Below are 22265 nucleotides of genomic sequence, written 5' to 3'. Positions count from 1 at the left end.
CCACTGAAATGGCTTTCTTTGCCATTTCTATGCCAATGGTAATGACACTCACCCACCTGCTGGAAATGCATGACATCTGTCTATCTACCTGTGCTTTAACAGCTAAAACACAACCTTCAGAATGCTACAGATGGGTTTTTTTTTCTGTTAAGTTGCTGTAATCATGTATTTTGGAAATACTCTCAGAGCAAGACAACCTGTTGCAAGCATCCTTCTTTACATGAAAGGCCTTATTCTTCAAATTACTTTAATCCTCGACATGTAGATTACTCCATCACATGCACTTGACTGTCTCTGGCATTCAAATTGCCCTCATGAGCTGACACAACTTATCTCTGACACACACCATCCCTTCTTTCACTCCCTCTTTAGGGTTAGAATTACTTGTGCAGGATAGTGTCATGTTTTGGTATGTGTTTGCTTCCTTGTTTGTTTTTTTCTAGGTACATTTACCGAGTTAATATTTTTCAAGGGTGCACTTTAAGGATTCATTTTATTTTAATAGCTAACATAAACAGTAAGAAACAAAGAAATAAAGTTATTTATGGTAGCAAAATTTAAAAGAAATATCTAGCAAACAACTCTTCATACCTCTTAGAGTTGTATTTATTTTCATCAAGTGTTTAGCAGCTGTGTTTGGCATTCTTTCCCCCATGATGGCCAAGCACATTGCTTAACTGTGTGCCAGGTCACAAGAAGCTGTGATTCTTGCCACTATTTCAGAATTATCGAGATTAGGCTTAGACTATCTAGCTGTCATCACACTGGTCTCTCTTCTAACTATGAAGTATGTTTGGGGAGCCGAAGAAGGACAGTGCAAAGTGTTTCATCCTTGGAACGTGGAGCAGAGATGCACCCTGCTGTCTCTCTGAGTACTGCATTGGTTGCTGTTAGTTGTTGCTATTACCTCTGTCAGTTACTAGTTTGGCTGTCTCTCATCCCCACTAGATGCACTTCTCCATAAAATAATTCATCAATCTATCTGATAGATTAGTGAAATAACCCAGATGGGTTTATAGACCAGGAGAAAGAGACCCTAATACAAGAATTTTTAATTCATACCTAGCTTCTAGTCCAGTTTTAGATCCATCTGGTTTTAGTTGGCTATTTTAGGAGTTAATCTTTTGTAGGGAAGTTTTTCTTTATGTAGTAAGGCCTACAGGTTTCCTGAACTAAAGCAGAAAATGCAAGACGTCTGGACAATTTCTTCCATATGGCTAGTCATTGCTTGGGGCAACTGAATGTGGGTTTTTGCAAGATGTTTAAGATGACTATATTTAGAAGGATTTTTCTTTTCATTATGGGAAGTTTCCGTACTTAATTAAAATCTACTCCAAGCATTTATATTTTTGGTTCTCGTGAGGGAAATTTAACCAGAACTTGACATATATGCTCAAGTTGAATATAAAACAAAATAGCGCAATATAGACCAATACTATGTGCATAACTGTTTCTCCAGAAATAAACTTTCAGCAATGTACGTCACTGAAATAAAAAAAGGTAAGTTTATTTTTTTATTGGTTGAAAATCATTAAAATCCAGCAAAAGAATATATTGAAATTTTAAAAGTTCTGCTAATTAACAGTTGCCTTGCTGTGATTGTTGTGAGATTAAAGACACCAGCCTTGGATGGAGAATACAGAAAAGACCCCTCTCTTTCAGTGAGCATGAGCTGTGCCCTGTTCTAGATAGTAAAGAAAGCAGAGTGGGCTTCAGTAGTTACACAGGTCTGCTTTACCTTTCCTATGGCATCACAGCCAGTGTCTGTAAAATAGCAGCATTGAACTTTATGGGCTCCCTTGGGCAACATGGAATCACCACATGAGCTCTTTGTGACAGCCTAAAAAAAGAAGTAAAGCAACAATAAAGAAAATTCTTCAACTCTGTCAAGGGCATTGTGCCAGGGTCAAACCATGACAAAGGGTCAGTTCATCTAATAGACTCATACAATCATTAAGGTTGGAAAAGACCTATAGGATTGAGTCCAACCATCATCATACATTCACAATTTAAATGTGGACTTCAGATGAAAGTAGCAGTGTATATATAGATATACATATATATATACACATATAGACATACACATATGCACACTCACTGAGTTATGTAAAACTTGGAGTTAAAATCTCAGGTCCCTGTATTATCACCACATTTGCACTGTTGCAAAAGCCTGGAGAATTCATCCTAAAGTAAAGAAGGATGACAATATATCTGCACTTGTCAGGATTTAACTTGAAAGACTGTTTCTTCAGCAGATGCTCTGCAGTTGTTTTCTTCAGGAAGGTCATGACCTTGCTGTGGTGCCCACTTCAGAAGACTCCTGAGCTCTGCTGCCAGCTCATGAGACAGAGCTGCAGGTGCCCCACATGCAGGTTTCAGCTCCAGCAGTGCCTCCAGAAGTTCACTAGCTAAAAAAGTAAGCCAAAATAACTAAGAATATCTCAACTCAAGATACTGCTTTGCAACCGCAGATGTAGGTAACTTGGTCTGAATCCAACAACTTTTGTTGTCAAAATAACCTTGGCAGTTCCTGACAGCAAGGAAATCTTATGGTGAGCAGAGATGAAGTAGGCTTATCAGCCACTCCCCTAATGCGGTCTAGATATTTACTGAGTCTGTAACAGACTTGACAATATCTTCTTTTCACTTTCTGCAAACTGCAGCATAAACTAAGAAATCATTGGTTTTGTGTAACAGACATGGCTGGAAACTCTTGCCCCAGTGTTGTCAGCATATTCCTCTTCCTCTGGTGTGCTGAAATTACCTGGTACAGCAGTGACTGTGGGTGAGAGAGTACAGAGGAACTTTTGTGCCAGTTGGAAACAGAATTTCATTGTAAATTTTCAGCCAGGTAATCTCTACTGGTGTGGAGCTTCACAGAACAAAGGAACCAGTTCTTCAGTGCCTGGTAACTGGGGCTGGGAATCCACTGCATCTGAGGCCTCATATACATGAGGATTTATAATATACTCTCCATTCTCTGTGGGCTACCCTGAATCCCTTCACATCTGCAAAGAACTTGGTTTGAACACTTAATTTTTGCAGAATTTAAAGAAACCCATTAAACTATGGACCAGTGCAATTTTTCACCATTTTGCAATTCATGTGTAGCAAAGTGTTTATGTTGTCTCCCTTTCCCTTTTGCTTTTCCCTTCTTTTTTTATTTATTAAGTTCTTCATTACTCCTGCAAATGAAGTCCTTCTTAACTCTTCTCTCCTTGTTGGCAGTATGAACGTTTTTTTCCTGCACCATTCATGTCATTAGCCTGAGCTTCGATTATCTAAATGAAATGAGCTCCAGCATTGCAACAAGATGAGTAACATGAAGAGCATGAGATCCTTCTTATTTGTGTTTCCTTGAAAAAATACCTCAGTAAATTCACAGATGTGAACTCTGGGAATCCAAGGTCATTTACAATGAAGTCTAAATGTTATTTACCTCCTTAAACAGCCTTTCAAAATAGACCTTGAGTTCTTGTTTTGACAAAACCAGCAGAATAGTGTCTTCTGCAATTACACTAGAAAAAAGTGACTTTCACTTCTTCTGGTTCATTGCAGCATTTGTGTGTGTCTTTGAAATTTTAATTCCTCAGTGTTAAATCAGATGTGTTATTACTGCACAGTGGAATGTGTTGGTAGATATTTAGGTTCAAATTTGCATGCTCTGACATCTGTTTCCCTGGCTGCGTTATAAACAGTTAAGTCATGTGGTGCCCAGAACAACACACAACTGGAGATAGGCTGAACCTTTTAAGTGGAAGGCTGCTCTGTCAGGTGCATTGGAACAAAACATTTTAATTTGTGCTTATGACATTTGTGTTTCAAAGCAGGATTTCAAACATTATGGTTTTCTTAATTCAAGCATATCTGTACCTAATGGTATCATTTTCAGAAATCACTTCTTGCAAATAAGATCCTTTAAAATGCTACATATGTCTTAGCTGTGGCTAACTAAATAGTTCTATCACTTAACAAAGGCATCTCTTTATATCTGAATATCTATTTTTTTAAATATTTTGAGCAAAGGAGACATAAATATCTGAGAGTTAAATACAATACCCTGGAATTTACCTCCCTTTTAAATATAGTGTTTCTTTATGAGCAGAGGGAAGTTATTCATACGGTTTTTCATTTTAAGAAATATAATTTAAAAATTGAGAAGCTGCTTCTTTGCCAGACACTGTATTATCCCCTGAAGAGAGCACAGATTGGAAATTTAAATAAATAGATGGCAGTTACAGTAGAATGAGGGATGTGCCTTGCACAAGACTCAGGTAACATCAAGGCTGACAATCTCAACTCTTGCACATCATTTGAAATATAAACAACATTTAATTGCTTGGGAGAGAGGATATTTCACCGAGAAGAAAAATACACTGCTTTCAATATCACCATGCACTTGGGAGCCAGACTGGTGGAGCATGGGAGAGACAGTGCAGTTATGCAGAGAGGCAAGTCTCACCCAGAGAGGCAAGTCTCATCAAATTCATTGCAGAGCTACGTCAGATGGGGGGTGCAAAGTGAGATCCTATGAACAAATCCAGTGAATGCCAGGTTTAAATGTTGAGACTCTGCATGTTTTTTTAGCACAATTTTTTTTTTATTAGTGGTATATCAGGACAGAGCCCTGAAACAGACATGTTTCAATTCTTTAGCATCAAATCTGTTCACTCACCCTTCCTGGTTTTAGATTATCGTTTTCTCCTTCCTTCTTCCATATGCTGCTGACATCTGCTGTGGCACAATACATCTGGCTCCCAGAGCCTCGCACAGGGGCTGTGAGCAGGCACGGTGCGAGGGCACTTTTGTCTGCTGGCAGAAGAGCATAAGGTGGGTTCAGCTATCAGCAGCCTGGTAACCCAATTCCCTGGGCATGTCCCTCCCAAAGCCTACAGGAGGTACACTCACTGCTTAGTGCATCACTAAAAGCATCCTCCCTCACCTCAGCTGTATTATCAATTCAGATTCTGAGGTTTTAATATAAACCCACTGGATTAAATGTACCACCCTGCAAAATGACTCAAGTTAATTACTAAGAGCTGGGAAATGGCAGCTCTCTGATCTGAAATTTTTGGTGTGATTTTGAGAAATAGGGAGGAAACTCAATACTCTCATAATTACTTTTCTTTGAAAATAGTGGCATCAGCAGGAGAAGATAATGTATTTCTGTGTCTGACATGAAACACCCACCCCAGGAAGAATCTTGTGTGATTTAATTTGAAAGAAAGAGTTTGATTATGTAGGGGGAAGAGACTACTTTTTAGTATATCTTTTAATGAACATATATGTGTATTTTTATCAAATCTAGTGTCATTTAGAGATTTGTTACATAACTGGAAGAGTTTCTTGGTTATAGTATGCAGTTAAGGCTATTTAAAAAATAGTAAGGTGGATATTAATCATTCTTTAAAAGAACCCTTTGGCAGTAAGAATTTGTATTTCTTGATTCTTACTTGTTATGCAATGCCACTGGGTTAAAAATGTTATTAATCCCAAAAGTACTAGACTGATGTGTATGATGCATGGCACAATTATATAAGGGATTTGAGCTGGAAAAAAAAGAAGGTGAGGGTAGTAGACTGAAGTTGTGTTTCTAGGTCACTGGCAGGCACTCTGTACAGAAGAAGCTCTTAAGCCAAGAGAAAAAAATAGGTTGTCATTTTGGCACCAGAAGTGGTGTGTGCTGGGAAGAAAATTGTTCCTGATGCACGGGGGAGCTGGGCTGAGCCTGCTGATGAGAGACGTTAGTGAACCTTTTCTCTGACCTGATTCACCCACAGCAGTCATCTCCTAAAGTTGATTCTTTTTTGTGTTGAATTCAGTCTTTGCAATTTAAAATCTTATTTGTAGTTTAATAAATTATCAAGTCAGAAGTCAGATTAAGAGTAACCTTGGCCATACATCCTCCCCTGGCTGCAGTTATATGCAATGAAGAAGTTTGCATCCTGAACTGAACTGTGCCAGCTTCTTGTTTGAACTGGGCCCAGTTTGATAAACTGGAACTGGAGTCTGAGCAGCTGAGCAGCTCCAGGCAGACTGAGGGCAGTGTAACCATGAGCAAAGGGATGATGCTGAGCGTGGGGGTGAGGCAGGGAACACATCTTCCCATGGCACTGCTACAGCTGACAGAGGATGGCTGTTAATCAGAGGCACAAAAGGACAGACATATCCCACCACTCTTGTCCTTCCTCTGCCTGCCCTGCAGCAGTAGTACTCGCAAGAACACCTTCAAGGGGTGTTTGTTTGTTAATTGTGTTTCTGCTGGTTGGGGCAGAACTCGGCATAAAGGTGTGCCTGCCCCTTCCCATCATACAGAGTGGCCGAGAACAATGAGATCATTAATGCTTCCCAAAACACAGGCAAACAGCACAGGAGCTTTCTAGGTGTAGTCACCGGAGTAAAGACCAACTGCTCTGTCTTTTCAGCATGTCCTTGCAAGCCTGGGAGGTTGCATTAGGGGAGCAAGATTTGGGACAAGAGACAATGTATGGTGACTCTGGACAGCACCATAGCCCATAGGACAATGTAGAATGTTTGCTGTGATTTAGGGAGGCTCCAAGTGTTGTGTGAAATATCTCAGATACTTTTCAAACATTTGAGAAAGACCAGGGTTGAAAAGATAATAACAAGGCTAAATCAGTAGCCCAGTGTTTGATCTTGTCCTAGTTAGAAATCCAGCATGCAATGTCACTTTTGAAACACAGAAATATCACGTTAGCTATATTTGCAATATATCTATAAATGTAAAAATTATAGAAATAAGAGTGTTTGAATGCCTGGCTTCAGAGTGATGGATTAGTCTATATCCTTTCTAATGGCTAAGACCTTAAACACCATCACCCAAGTTGTGAAAGCACCTGATGGAGGTGCTTAACACTGAGAGATAAATAGTCACATTTGACAGTATTCTGAGCTGAATTCTACCCTGTGTTACACCAGGGAAATGCCATAAACTGAAAGTAAAACCTCTGTTCCCAACACCTTTTCCCAGGATACCATTCTGTAACAGCTGTTGTCGCAGCTTTTTCAATTAAATGTTTATTCTGGTTGGGGTTGCTTAGAGGTGGTCAAATTACTAGCAGAAAAATGAAAAACATTTGTCAACAATTTTTCCCTTTTTTCATAGAAATATTCCTGTTAGAATTTTCTGGGCAGCTCTAGGGACGCATTTTCTTTTCTTTATATTTCATTTCATCTAAGTTGTGAGCTAGGATTTAAATGTCAAATATCTGTAGTTGATAAAAGAGGAATTTGAAATATCTTATCTCTAGTGCCCTGTGATTGAGTCTGACAGCACCTGGAAATCTCTATTGACAGAGACCCAGCAAGCCATCCTAGATGGATGGGTAATCTTCAAATGACACGATGTTGTCAGAGCTTGTGTTAGAGCTGCACTTTACAGGGACACGCAGGGGTGCAGGTGCTTGCAGCAGGTGCCCTTCTGGAATGCTGGGGTTACTCCAACCAAACGTGTTCCTGTTGCCGGGATGTCAACACAGGAGCAGGCCAGCCCAGGCTCCCTTTGCAGCTGCTTGAGGGCAGCAGGCACTTTCTGGGGGGTCACAGTTCACCTCACTGTTAAACAAACAAAAACAGGCTGATAAAACCTACCTTATTTGCTTAGAATATGCTGTGACTTGGAGGAGGAAAAAGCTCTAAGAGTAAGAAATAATTTGCCACATGCTTATTTTAAAAGAACAATTACATATGGGAACATGTCTTATATAAAGGAATTTATTTGAAGAGTGTGTTTTTAAACAGTGTATAATTATGTGCATCCTACCATGAGGGAATAATTTTGAACAGAATTAGGAGTTTTGTTTTATTTTTTTAAATAAATGGCTGCAATCATAAGGCAGTTCACGCTCTGTTTAAATTAGATTCCATTGCTGCATTTCTTCTACTATTTACCTACTAACTAAAAAAGAAATGAACAATCTCATATAAAAATCTGATTTTCTAAGGCAATCTCTCATTGCTAAGAAAGTATTCTGGATGGAAAAAATGGGTTCACAGTAAGTTACCTTATCCCAGTCAGTAAGTGAGCTCAGAATATAAAGAATATAAAAGTTAGAAATTAAGGTGACATAAAATTTAAAACTGTAGAGAAAAGATTTTATTAACTAATGTGCTACTGTCGTGCATATATTACCCTCTAGCATTTTTGAATGTAACTTCTAATTATGTAATCAATGAAGATGCTGATGTTTACCATTGAAAGGATTTTTTCCTGGTCTGTGAGCAGAGCTGTGAATTAACTATAACAGTCCCACAGACCTCTGCAGCTCCCTGGAAGTACAGTATGATGAAAACAGGTTTTCAGCATGTCCGTTTAAATGGGTAGAATCTATGTGGCAGAAGGATAATATGTTTACGAACATCCCTTACAGACACCCACTGTGTCTGATAAAAACAAAATGAGGGGAGGGTGTTTTTTTTTTTCATAGATGCTCTATAGCAAAACAACACATATATGAGTGCTGGGGAGAGACTAAAACAAGGAAAAGGGAGGATATTTCTGTGCTGCTGATTTTCCTCATGCATGGGTACATGCTAATATTGCCAGAAACCATTACAGGTTATTCTTATTTACTAGTGTAATTATAATAAACATTGTGTTTCAGGGATGAGTTCTTGGCTGTATTGCATCTTTGACATCCAGTTCCCATGCAACTCAGCAGGCTGAAGATTTTGCCCAAGCCTTTTGGAGAGCCTTATCCTTGTGTTTTCTTGCAGTGAAGAGGCTTTGCATGAGTCTTGTTCACATTTGGCATTTCTTGGTGTCTATATTCAGCCAACCTCGCTCGTCAGAGCCACTTAATGCATTCCTGCTGCATGTGTACCCAGCAAAGCTCAGGAGTGGAGTCTAATACAAGGGGACAATATGAAATTAAAGGATGCCCATCTGACTCTTCCTGTCCAGCAAAAATTAATGAATGGTGCAAATGAATCACATTTTAATGTTTTACAATAGATACACCATTGTACACAGGGAATGTGTTATGTGTGATTCTGCGCTTTTTTCTTGAGGGATCTTGGGTGAACATGCCTATTCAGCTGTGGAGAGCAAATCTTATTGCAGTAGCTCAAATCATGTTTCAGTTAATAAGATGTTAAAGATCAGGCAATGTTGAAATCTCTTCTTCAGCGGCTGTGGGCACAGAGCATGTGTCCTCTAGTCCTCTCTGTATTTTAGGCTACTCACCTTTTAAGAAAGTGATTATTGATTCAGAATAAAAGCCAAAGTCATAACTTAACAATTAGTATTTCATTATTCTTTGTACATGGAAAGCAGAGTCTGACAAACTGTGTCACATGTTTCTGTATCCTGTAACACAGCTGGCTGGGTTTAGTATTTTCTAGTTTTTGTTTTGAGTGTCTGTTGGTTATGACTACACTACATCTTCCTGCCATGACCATATACCTTCTCCTACAGAAAGGTGTGCATACCATCTAAAATATGTGTACAGAAATATACCCAAAAAGCACTAGATGAGATGTTTAAAATGAGTTGTTGGGAAATTGAAGTTTTATAGAATAAAATCCTGGTGAAAAAATGATATCAAATTGCACAAAAATGGTTCCACAGGAAGACACTGTTGTAATAATATTTTCTTGCAGTTCAGTCTAAATGGGACTTAAAAAGAAATGTTTCCTCTTAATCCTGATGAAGCCTGAAGTGTAATGGATGCTGTGCTTAGAGTATTTTGAGGAAGCTGAGAGCACTGTCGGAGGAAAGAAGATTACTTGGGGAGGGAGTGTACAAAACCTAGCCTTCAGTTTTGGCGATCTTTCTGCAGAGAAAAACAACTTTCATTACCTGAATGGCAAACATGAAGATGTAGTCTAGGTGTTTTCCTGGATTCATTTGGAATCCTTTAAAAATATATATATGTGAACAAATATATAATGTGAAACATAAAACAAATAGTACAAAACAAATAATACAAAACAAATGCAGGTACATTGTCTGTTCAAAGCAGTTCCTTGTAATTAATCAATGTTTTGAGGAGGAATTGTTCAGCCTCAACATTGTTCCTTAATTAACAACATGATGTTAGTGAAATCTGTTGACAGAAGTATGGCTGAGCCTAAGCTCCAAGACTGAGCTTTTGGCTGAGCAGATTAACACAGACACATTTCATTTCCTCAGTGAATTACCACAGAGGTCTTCTCACTCCCGCTGTAAGGTCATTCCATATCGCTGAATGGCTTAAGGGACACATTGCAAAAGTGAAGACTCAGGCCACAGGGAGAGGGGGAGGCTGCTTTTTGTTGTGAGAAAGCTATTAAAATAAGGAGAAGACAAGTCGTGAAGGAAGATTTATGTAGTTTCACATGGCTGTATTGGCTTCTTACATCTGATAGAACAAAGGACACAAAAGTTGCCCAAAATGATATACTGCAAGCAGGATTTATGGTGATTTTAATGTGACACGGAGCAGAAAATGTGTTCTCAGCAGGATATTTATGCCTGCAATTTGAAACCTGTGCCATGGTTGTTCTAGATGATAGCAAGTTTTCCGAGGCCATCACGGTGCTGCTCACCTGGATTGAGCGAGGCGAGGTGAATCGTCGCTCTGCAAACCAGTTCTATTCCATGGTGCAGTCGGCCAACAGCCACGTCCGCCGGCTCATGAACGAGAAGGCAGCTCACGAGCAAGAAATGGAGCAAGCCAAGGAGAGCTTCAAAAATGCCTTAACAGGGATCCTCACTCAATGTAAGTAACACCCTTTTTGTCAGTGTTGTTGTAGTGATGGTGGTGGTGGTGGTAGTGGTTTTATCATTTTGCTTGTTTGTTTGGGGGTAAGTAGTTGCAATGCAGTCATGCTCTACTTCACATCCTATTCCATACTCTATGGCAGTTTGGAGGATCAAGGACCATTCCTAAGAACTTATTATTCAAGGTGAGCAAAGTTTCAGTAGTTTTTTTTTTTTTATTAATAGATGAAGACGTGCTCTATTCACAGTGTCTACTGTTGTGTAGACATAACGCTTCAAGAATGGACAAGACAGAGGCCTCACTGCTCTGAGAAAAGGTCATGGTTTTTTTGAGAGAAGGGATATGTAGCCTGTGTGTGGCAGTTGGTTAACTAGGTCAATTACAGAATAGAGCACAATTAGGTAATATTTTTAGCCTGTGTTTAGGTAAAAGGCAGTGGAATCCAGTAACTTATAGGGGTGTATTCACAGATAAAGGCCACCTTCACAGTAGAAAAGTATGCTGTACTGCTGCTGGCATCAGGACTGATCTGCCAGTATTAATTGGGCAGATAAACTGGCTTAAATATCTAGTGCTGGCAGCTGTTTCCTTAGTACAGAAATACAATCAATGAACTTACCCTAATGAGGTTCCCTCATAAAACAGTGATCAAGATACTTAAGATACTTGCCTAGAAGTTTTCTGAGGAGAGGAGAATATGAGAAGAGAAGAAAAAAAAAAAAAAAAAAAAAGGCAAGGGAAAAAAGGAGAAAGAAAACTGATTTAATTGTTGGTGGTTTTTAACATGTTTACTCATGGCTCCTCAAGGAAGAGGCATTATTATACTCAGAAAGGTGAAACCTGGAGCCTGCCCTCATGTACCAGTTGAGAACAAAACTCAAGATAATTTACCAGATAGAGGACAGTGAAGTTGTTACATTGTAATTTCTGAATCATACCCCTAATTTTTACATTTAAAAAAAAGGCCTAAAGGCTTTTGTGTAATTTATTTCTTGTCCCTCACTGGACATTCTTTAAAAGTTAGGGTTGAAGAGATAAGCTTGGATGGACTCGTATGGCTTAGCAGAGAAGCCATTAAAGCTTCCTGCATATGTGGTAGAGGGCTCATCATCTCAGAAGACAAATTCACCATAGGGCATATATCCTAATGTAAGAGTTTAGATGCCAGAACTTGGAATCAAAGATTCTGGGCCAAGGACATTTGATTTCTGTGGACATATGTTCAGACAGTAAATTTAAAGGACCAGCTAATTCCCTTGGTAATTTGCTAGGCATTGTTGTCTTCTGTCTCAGCATCTAAAAGGCAGTGTGAGGCACAGAGATGCAGGCACCACACATGGCGTGCTGTTCAGTTCACACCAGGGCCTCTCTAGTTTTGTGTGCGACAGCCAGCCCTAGCATTCAGAAATGCCTTCTTCAGCTGCATTAAAAAAGTCCCCCATTGTCAGCAGGCTGAACTTTAGTTAAATCAGTCTAAATTAGCCCATTTGTCACCAACTGTTGTAGAACATCTGTCACTTGGAAATAGAGATCCCTGTAGTTTCAGGTGGAAATATGCAGTTTTGGCTATCTGTTTTGCTCCTGTAATGTGCTGAATGCTGAACTTAAAAAAACAGAAATAGCTCTTCTGGCTTCAAAATGTGAGTTTCCTAGTGCCACAGTAACAGCAGAGTGTGTAAGAAAAAGGTTTCTGACAGATCTGGCCTAGGAGGACAAGGTCAGCAAGAAGCATCCTCAGGGAAAGGTGTTACACTGTGGATTTTATAAGAACAAGTTTTACAAGCTTTCCATATGTTCCTCATTGTTTATTTTATAAACATCATTGACCATTATTAGCATGAATATGTCTTATTAAAATTCCTTGCAAACTTGCTGCGAACAGATGGATAATGTTTTTCCTTTGCACATGTATATGTCTAAGATTGCTAAGCGTGGAGATTCTGAAATGAGCTTCCCTTTTTCAAGGAAATTTGAATTGATCTGTATTTGAATGGATCTGAGGAATGTCTTTCGTGCATCTTTTTCCATTGCTGTTCCACAGTCCTGCATAATTGGTTACAATATGTCAGTTGTTTTATGAACAAGAATTTGAAAATAAGAGATGTCCAAAATAGGTGTGTGTGGACTGTTAAATTCTGCAGAGTGACAAAAACACACTTCTGCTCTTCTGCAGTAAGAATCCAAAAGTCTAGTGTAATGCTGCAGCTGTGTGGCCATTTGACATAAATATTGCAGTATTTTAAAAATATCATGTGGCAGTCCTTTTTCATGAACTAGGTCAGATGTCAACTTGGAGCTGACCGCACTGGGCTTTCTTTACAGTTACAAGAGAAAAATAAGTATCTCCATGGAATGAGTCATCAAACTGACCTCATGGTGCTCTTCCAATGAGATGAATCATCCCTTGGATATGCCATTTTTTCTTTGCTACCCATAGAGGATTCACAGGGGGTCTAGCTCTGAACCAGATGTCCCACTTTTCACATGCCTTGTTCAGAGCAGATTAATCCCACTTATTGTGAACATCATTGATACAGACAGGTGTAGCATAAGGGAAGAACTTGGAGTTATATAAAAATGCCAGCTATGAATGCTATGGAGAGTGAAAAAGAAATAAAATTGGCTTCAATTACACTCACCTGGAACATACACACTCCCACACATACACACACACAGTCTTGGTGGGTCTCAGTAGAAAATACTTTCTTATTAATGAGGATTACTGTGACCAGAACATTTCATCTTATGGCCTAACTAATAAAGAAGTACAGGCGTTGAAATCCCTGCTACAAATTTGTGCCTGGAGGTATTTAGGAGATTACTGAGCAGATTACCCCTAAAAATTTGGGTCAATTGCTCAGCACGTGAATTAATTACCTCATCAAGGTACTTGTGACAGGATAATCTGTGAAATAAAGTGTATTACTGTTGTCACACCACTAATTTATAGCACCTGATTTAAGTGCTGCAGGGACTCTTAGCCTAGGTATGGTGCTTCTTCAGTTATTTAAGGGATAAAGAGAGAAAAATGTCCACTTCCTTCTTTTTATTAAATTACTTGATTTTTTTAGATTTGAATTTGTGCTTAATGTATGGATTCTTTTTAAGGATTTTGAATAGGTCTGCCTTTGTGGTTTGACATCTATTTATTTCCACATCTTACATACATGTGACACCGCCCCTTGACTTTCTACTTGTCTGTTTTGTTTCCTCCCAAACCACCTGCTCTGTCTGTGGTTTACAGACATTGATCCTCATGTTTAAGGAAAATGGAGGCCCTAGTCATATCCCTGTTGGGCTGTTGGTGGTTTTTTAGACTACACCAAAGCTTCAACTACCTCCTCTGACTCTCTTCTCCATGCACTGTAAACTTTGCCTACGTCTTACTGAGTTTTCAGACTATTTAATGCAGTCTCCCTTGACAACACTGAAAAAGGTACCTATGGGTGAACAAAATTTCCATATTCAAAAATTAATTTGATATCTAAAGAGTAAGACATACAAGGTGGTAGAAGTGTCCCAGTATACAAGTTCATAGGTTATACACATGGTGTAATGAAGTTCCCCATGGCTGGTTACTGAGCAGATTGTGACACTCCATCCTTTGGTCATTTTTGTCCATTTTACTAAAGAAGTATTGGACTTAGTGGACTCTGAAACCAAGTCTCCATCCAAGTCTCTTGTGTGCCTGTGGGGAACAGTGGGAGGGTGGTTTTTATCATGGAGCCCCCTGGCCAGATTGCTTCGCCTAGAATCATAGATAGAATCAGTAAGGTTGGAAAAGACCTTCAAGATCATTTGAGTCCAGCCTTTGAATGAACACCACCATGTCAACTAAACCACAGTCCCAAGTGCCATGTTCAGTCATTTCTTAAACATTTCCAGGGATGGTACCTTCACCACTGCCCTGGGCAGCCAGTTCCAATGGTTAACCACCCTTTCAGTGAAAAAATTCTTCCTGATGTCCAGCATGAGCATGAACAAGGGGGAATGGCTTTGAACTGAAAGGGGGCCGGTTTAGATCAGATATCAGGAAGAAACGTAGTGTGAGAGTGGTGAGACACTGGCACAGGGTGCCCAGAGAAGCTGCAGATGCCCCACTCTTGGCAGTGTTCAAGGCCAGGCTGGATGGAGCTTTGAGCAACCTGGTCTAGTGGAAGGTGTCCCTGCCTATGGCAGGAGGTTGAAACCAGATGATCTTTAAGATCCATTCTGAGCCAAACCATTCTATGATTCTGTGGATTATGAGATTGTGCAGTTTACCTGCTTTGCCTGTTGCTAAGCATCTTTGGCCCTTACTTGTGAAACAGGAAGTGAAACTAGATTCAGATTTGAGCTGATTCAGTAGACCTGTCCATATAGGAAGTATCAAAGGTTTGGGGAGAAGGCTGTGTGTCATGTACCCCTTTTTCAGACTCTCACAATTGTCACCTTGAGTTTTCCTTTCCTTTCTACTAAAGGACTCCAGTGGTATATTAGATTACATCTGGTATTTTTATCAAATAGCTGGTAGGTATCTGACATGAATTACACTCCCATAAAAAAATTGTATTTAAATAATTCTGAAGGGAAAAGCATTCTCAATAGACTGAACAAAATCCTCCTTCTTTCATGTTTCTTCATTCTCATTCTCTGATCCTCCTCAATATGATTTTAGCTGTTTCAATATTATCAATGCCTTCACAGATAGAATCTGCATTTTTTTTTAATGTTAAAAAAGTAAGAAAAATGTTAAAAATTCTTTCTGAGCCCTCTTCAAAAGAATGATTGGCATCAGTTTTGTTTTTTCTCTTTACAGGTTCACTTCAGAAGTTGCTTTCTTGCTTTAGAAAAGATAGAATTTACATTGATATAATGATGATTGCTAAAATCTATGTCTCATCTGATTTCCTTTAAATTCCATACTTCAGTACTTTCTCCCAAAAATCCTTCCAATTTTTAGTATTCTCATAGTACCAAAAATGAAGCCAGTTTCATTACAACTATTAAAAGCATGCTGGTTAAAATTCTCTTAGCAGTCAGACTTTTAATATACAATCATGCTTTCCAGAGTATTCTTTGAATTGCTCCACATTAATAACAATTTTTAAAAGGATTTTCCTGCTCTTTAATTGTCCAGTCTTACAGTCTTTCTTTCATTTGCTACTGACTAATTCAAAAATATAAGCTTACTTTATGTGCAATTTTTAGGTCATCATTAAGCTCTTTGTGAAAGAGATTGAGTCATATAATGTGTTTTTACAGTGCAGCCCAGTTCTCAGTTGGTGCCATAGAATGCCACTATAATACAAACATTAATCATTCATGTCATTAGTTGCCACTATTACTTTCTACCTTGATGTATTTCTAGAAATGAAAAAAAAGAAAAAAAAAATTCAGTACAAAATAACCTCTGCAATCCATCCAGTTCCTTTTGTTAGCTCATTTAGTCAGTGTGCTCTTGGCTTGTTTCTATACTGATAATTTGTCCAGTAAAGCTCAGCTGGATTTCTTTATTCTTTTTTCAGTTGTGCTTCTATCTGTGAGATTTTCTATCTCATATACACATGTTCCCAAAAGCATTTCTATACAGGACGCTGTGACAGTGGCAGAGAATAGAGATGAAAGACTCAATTTTTATTTTACCTTGTGTTCTTGTAGTTCCTTTTTTTTTTTTTTTTTTTTTTTTTTTTTTCAGTATAACCCTTTGTGGTTGCAATTTGTAGTATTTCCTATAGCTTATTCTTCTGTGTTTCATTTTCTTTGAATTTCTGCATTCCTTACATTGTCTGTAGCTTTCACTCCACCTAAAGTCAATACAAATGTTGGTATTAATTTAAGCATGGACAGAATTTCAACAGAAGCTCTTCTGTTATTTTTAAGAGGGTGCTTGTTTTGGTTTTTTTTTAATGTAGTCCATTAAATATGCATGGTATTTTGCAAAAAAATAAAAGCACTACCTTCCAAGAGACTTCAGTCTATTTTGACAACTCGTGCCACTTGCCTGGAATCTGCATGTCTCCTAGAAGATGACACAAGGTTCAAGGCAAAGAAGCATGTGCTTTAATCACGTGGAAATCTGTGCTTGGTTTTGACTTGCCTTGCTGAGTAGAGACAGGGGTGAAGGCCTGATGCATCTCAAAACTGAGGCTGTAAATGTTCTATGGAAATAAAGGATGAGGGAAGAGTCATTAGGCAAGGAAGGAAAGGTGGTTTCACACAAAAGGGTGATTTGGCTGTGTATACCATGTGGTCTGTACGTCTAAAACTGTTCAGACTGCTTATAAATGATTGAATAAACCTTGTAAATATGAATAATGCTATGCAACTATGAGTGATTGAAATACTTGCTCCCTTCATTGTGCGCTAGTCATGCTTCATGTCAAATAACTGGATTTATTATAAATGGTGTAGTTTGTGATGATGACAGAGATGTTATGGGGCAAGAAAATAGTTTTGGAGAGGGATAGACTGTGTGGGAGAAAAAGATGGACACACACAGAAAGAACAAAAATACAGAAGGAAGAAGTCATGGCAGGCAAGAGAACATAAGGTATGGCAACGGAGAAGTAAATTTCACACCTGAAGTATGTGAGACACCTCATCCACACCCTTACCCATTTTCTTCAGCAAAAGAAACCATATGATGCCCCAAAAACCTGATCTCCTAGGAACATTTTAATCTGCAAGATTCCTGCATAATTATTACTTCTCTTAATGGGACCTGTGATGCCTTAATGTCATTTATTATGTTCCTATATTGCAGAGTTCCGTGGGAGTTCTCTTTTCAGACAGATTTACGAAAAATGGTGGTTCCCACTTTTGCTATTTTTAAATCTGAGAACTAAAAAGAAAGCTGTGCCTAACAATAAATAAAAGAAGGAATAGCTAATTAACTGCAGTACTTTGGGAATAGTTTATAATCTTGTCAAGCTGATGAAGAAAGCAGCATTCACTTCATCTTCCTTTGAGTTGGTGGGGGGCAGATGAGGTTTTTCTAGGTTTTTTTCTGGTTGTCAACACAAGATCCATAAAGTCCATTCCATAATGTAAGATGGTGGCATTGAAAGAGCAGGTACTGTACGTTTGTATTTGCCCTCCTGTGCTGTGCTGGTCTGATGTCAGGCTCCTGTTTGTTGAGAAATGACATGAAGGTGAAGTGGTCTTGTTGAGTCCAAGTGATTTATCGCATGGCACAGCGCCAGCTCTTGTAGTTACACCAAGCTGTCAGTTTCTCTGTTGTAAATTAAACCACAGTTTCATAACCTAAAAGATTTTCAAAGCTTAAATTGTAGACAGATTTTCTAGCAATACCTTGCAGGGCAAACTGGGCTCTCTTTAATTAAATTGGGGTTTTTTTATTTCAAAGTTTAACAGGGAGCGTTCTGTTTCTAGAACTATCAGTTGTTGATATACATACCTCAGACAAGTTACTGCACAGGTTTCAGTATGAATCCTGTAAATTGAGCACTATTAGTATACCCATACTGCTCCCTCTTTCACTGTTCCCCACTGGATTCCTTACCTGAAAGAAGGAGAAAGGAAAACAATGGCTGCTGACACAGGGGTTTTATATTCTTAAAAGACATGGGGTTATAGTAAGTGTTGTGGTATAAATACTTTTTTTTAAAATTTGTCTATGTGGAAGGACCTCCTTATTTTATTAGAAAGAAGTGTTTCTTCCTGCATCACCCAGGTATAGACTATTGACATTCACTCAGCCTCTCAATAACTCACACAAAGCAGATTGACTTGGGCCAGTCTGAGTCAGATGGAACAGGAAAAGGGACCAAGCATGAACCCAGGTAAACACCTTGCTGGTCTCAAATGCTGTAGTCCTAGTCAAAGGGAAATGTAGAAATAATCTAGAGAGAGGACATTCTTTCTAGTATTCAGGTAGGTGAGACAGGGTAAGAGGAAAACATCCTTCTTCCTCTGGTAAGTCTTGTAATTGCTGTCTGCACTGCTGAGACCTCTGTACCAGGATGAGAGCAGAAGAGGTGAGACTGCTAGTAAAGGATGACCCCCCTGACTCTGTCTGCAGGATTAAATTAAGCTGAGCTAGGGCAGGCTGGCCCATACTGTTCAGCTGTTAGAAAGTTGTTGCTCTGGATCAGCTAGTGTTTTCCCACAAAATGTGATACAGTTTAGAGTTTGATGCAGGCAAGGCGTTTCCCAGGAATGCATCTTTTTGGGAAGAGAGAAGCACTGTTGCTTCAGGGACACTCAGCGTGTTGTGCCCGTTGGTTTCAGGGAACAAGAATGGTCCCTGGTTGGTTTTGATTGCTAGGACAGATGTAGTTATTGGTAGAAAGGCAGGTTGAAGAATGTCATACTTGCAAGCTGGCCGCCCACACAACAAAACGATTTGGGAGATAAATCACTGCAGATTCTCTTGGTCTGTCCAAAAAGGTGGAATTTGGGGATAAAATAGTGAAGTCCTATGGTTTTCTCCTTTATCGTGCTATGTCTTAACACCATGTCTTAAGGAACCTACAGGCATCTGGTCAGCATGCAGACCAAACTTCTCTCATGGAGTTGCAGATAACTATGAATTTTAAAAAGTTTTTTTAAAAAACACAGCCAAACACAAAACCGCAACAAAACCAAAAACAAAGCGGAGTGGCAGATGAGGCATTTTGCACAGCTATCAAAACCTGTATCTTCATTATACAAATCTGTAATGGCCTTTGCTTATATATCCAGCTGTGGTATGCTTTACTTTAGGACCCATCCCTTGCATTATCTTCAGTCTTCCCCAGGGTGATATTTCCAACTCTTATGTTTTCCTCTGCTAGTCAAAGGCAATCACATCTGTTTCTCCGTCTGTGGCATGTGAATTGAGTAACAGGGAGAGGCTCCAGGTTTTCAGCTCTAAAAGTGAGAAAGGCAAATTCTTTTTTGAAAGTAAGTAGTACCATAACTAAAAAAAATGAGTGTTTGGCTCAAATTAATTAAAATAATACATGTTTCATTACTCTGCAATCTGTCTACCATTTCTTTTACCAATGTCACATGTCATTTACCTATGCACAATTTTAGCCTTGGACTTAATGCTAAGTTCTGTTCAGCTCATTACCAAATGCCTTTCAGGACTGTTGCCAAAAATATTCTGTTCCATATCCAAAACTGACCTGGAGACTCTAATTCATTCACTACAGCATCTAGCCTTGACTACTGTAATTCCTTGGTTTACTGGGCTTGGAGCCAAATCGATTGGCAGACTGCAGCTTAGTCAGAATTCAGCAACAGGGCTTCTGACCCAAACCACGCCAACTCTATATCCTCCCTGTGCTGAGACTCTATATTTGAAAAGCGTGTTATACATTTACTGTAACAGTTTCCTTTACACTGTAATTTTATGGGTTGAATTTTTCTTTTACCCTTCATGTCAACTGTCACACTCTTACAGAATTTTTCTGTGCTAAATTGCCATATATTCTACTCTGACACTTGCAGTAATTTAGTGCAAAGCCCTTTTCATCCTGCGTCCTTAATTGGTGGAATTGGGAGTAAAATTCTACATGAAATCCGATTATTTTATCTGCCATCCAAGACTTTTGTTTTTATTCTAACACATTTTTTTGTTTCTATTTAGTTTCTTTTTCTATTAAAAATGATGTATATCATAATATATAGCATAAAATAATATGCATGGCAGTTTGTAATGTAATAAGCAAAGGAAAAATTGAGTACTTCCTAACTCTTGAACCCAGAGATAAATTTCAGCCTTCACTCAATCATGTATTTAAAATAGACTGCTTGTTAAATGTAATGCAGGGCAAAAGTATTTCTCTACCTCTTCAACTGCAGGGGAGGCTACACTTTGGTTCTCATTTATTTCTGTTTTTCTTTGGTAGTACAATTTTCAAATACCCTGTGTCAAATATTTTCTTGCCCTGGAGATGTTCTAGTTTTCTATTTCATGCAATCTTCTATGCAAGTTCTGCAGGCATTGTTTAAGGGATTTTTGCAGTTTTTTCCTAGTTTTTCTGGTTGTTTTTACATTTATACTTGATAGCAATACTTTTTCCAGGTAGCGTTGTTTATGGCAGCAGAAACCGAGTCTTAAACTTCCTATTAATATACTTACTATGAGCTGGCACCTCTAATAAAGTGGCTTGCACTTGCATATCACTCTAGGTTTAGTTATTTGGGTCTTTCTAGCTATTTATAACACAGCAGAAAAACAATTAGATAATAATCCTTTGTCCGAAGCATGCCATGTAAATTAGCAGCCACAGAATAAGTCATTAGAGAAGATGCAATTACTTACATCCTGTAAGCTATATTGATGGGAAAAACATGACATGTTATGGACCCTTCCAGAACAATGTGGGTTTTAAAATCCTAATTTAGTAAGGAAATAGCTTTGCATATGGTCAATGAAAATTTGATATAGCATAGAACTCACTAACAGATGTTTGACAATGAATATTTCATGTTACTTAATAATTCTACTTACCAGTCACAGTTGACACTACAGTGCATTCTGGAGTTCAAGGTGCCTTGGAGAGATAGATATGACCTGTTATATAGTTTTGGAAATTTCTTCCTGGAGATCAGAAATAATCTGAAAACCATGGTCAGCAGTGAGACTCAGATTATGAAGATATCAGCCCAAAATCTGGGGCCTCTCTTTGGCCAGGTTTTACCCAGACACAGACAAAAAATTAGTTAACTTGGGGGTTTGTCAGTTAATATAAACCTTTCATGGTTTCTCCTTAGGGGTCAATCTACCATCCTTCTGGGCTGTGTGCTGCTGGATCACTTACCCATACAAATTTGATCCTGATCAGGTGTGGGTGCATCATGTGTTGTCTTCCAGTTTCACAGAGCACAAGCATTATGCCAGCTCTAGGCTTCCAGGGTACCTATGGGAAAACAAATGAGTCTTGGTGCAACAAGAACAAATGTGGCAGAGCAGGTTTATGTTGAATTGCCATCTCATAGCACGTGAATGCAGGATTTTGGTGCAGTGCAAAAAGATATGGACGCACTTCCCTGTACTGTCAAACCATGGCCTTGGCTGCTGTTTAGCTCCAACATTCTTGGAGACCTTTTATGCTGGAATTTGCAAAGCTTCATAGCCTAGATCGCTGTGAATATTGAAATTGTTGTACATACGTTGATACTTTGTTTGAATAGAGCACTGCTATGTTGGTCCTTGATACATACTCATTTAGTATTCTCCTCTGCATCTTCCTTTTTATTATCCCTTGCTACCTGTTTCATAAAGTTTCTTCAAATGTCTTGATTTTTAGCATGTTGTACTCATACTATCCTACCTCTCATCACTTTTTTAATTCCAAAAAGTTAGGTGATGAGTAAGATCCTTTTAGTATTCACTTTGTCTACTGCAGTTATACAACAAGCTATGGTATCTTCCTAGCTTGTGAGTCCATTGAGGAAAGTTTCTGAAATGATCAGATAATGACTTTTGATAAATCTTAGCACCTGTTCACATAATGGAAATTAAACACTTTAAAGTTCAAATGTTTTTCAAAATTCAGATGATCTTATTAATACTTATTAGTAGAAAATGGCAAACCAGCTCTTCTT

At 38.7% G+C, this 22265-nt stretch overlaps 1 protein-coding gene and 1 long non-coding RNA gene across 11 annotated transcripts in view; one reads left to right on the top strand and one right to left on the bottom strand.

The window, feature by feature from the left end:
• Positions 1–22265, top strand: part of ENOX1 (ecto-NOX disulfide-thiol exchanger 1) — a 356911-nt gene that overhangs the window by 265777 nt on the left and 68869 nt on the right. For all 10 annotated transcript variants that reach the window (XM_064408720.1, XM_064408719.1, XM_064408714.1 and 7 more), the window contains one exon: positions 10509–10721. In XM_064408720.1, coding sequence (XP_064264790.1) covers positions 10509–10721 — 213 coding nt within the window. The remainder of the gene's footprint in view (positions 1–10508; positions 10722–22265) is intronic.
• Positions 1631–7661, bottom strand: LOC135293988 (uncharacterized). The gene is made up of 3 exons (XR_010356096.1): positions 7298–7661; positions 4676–4809; positions 1631–2408 (listed from the first exon to the last, which is right to left on the bottom strand). It is a non-coding gene; the product is annotated as an uncharacterized LOC135293988 (long non-coding RNA).

This window comes from Passer domesticus, chromosome 2, assembly GCF_036417665.1.
Source record: "Passer domesticus isolate bPasDom1 chromosome 2, bPasDom1.hap1, whole genome shotgun sequence".
In the NCBI taxonomy this organism is placed as follows: domain Eukaryota; kingdom Metazoa; phylum Chordata; class Aves; order Passeriformes; family Passeridae; genus Passer; species Passer domesticus.
This window is presented reverse-complemented; position numbering and strand designations above follow the sequence as displayed.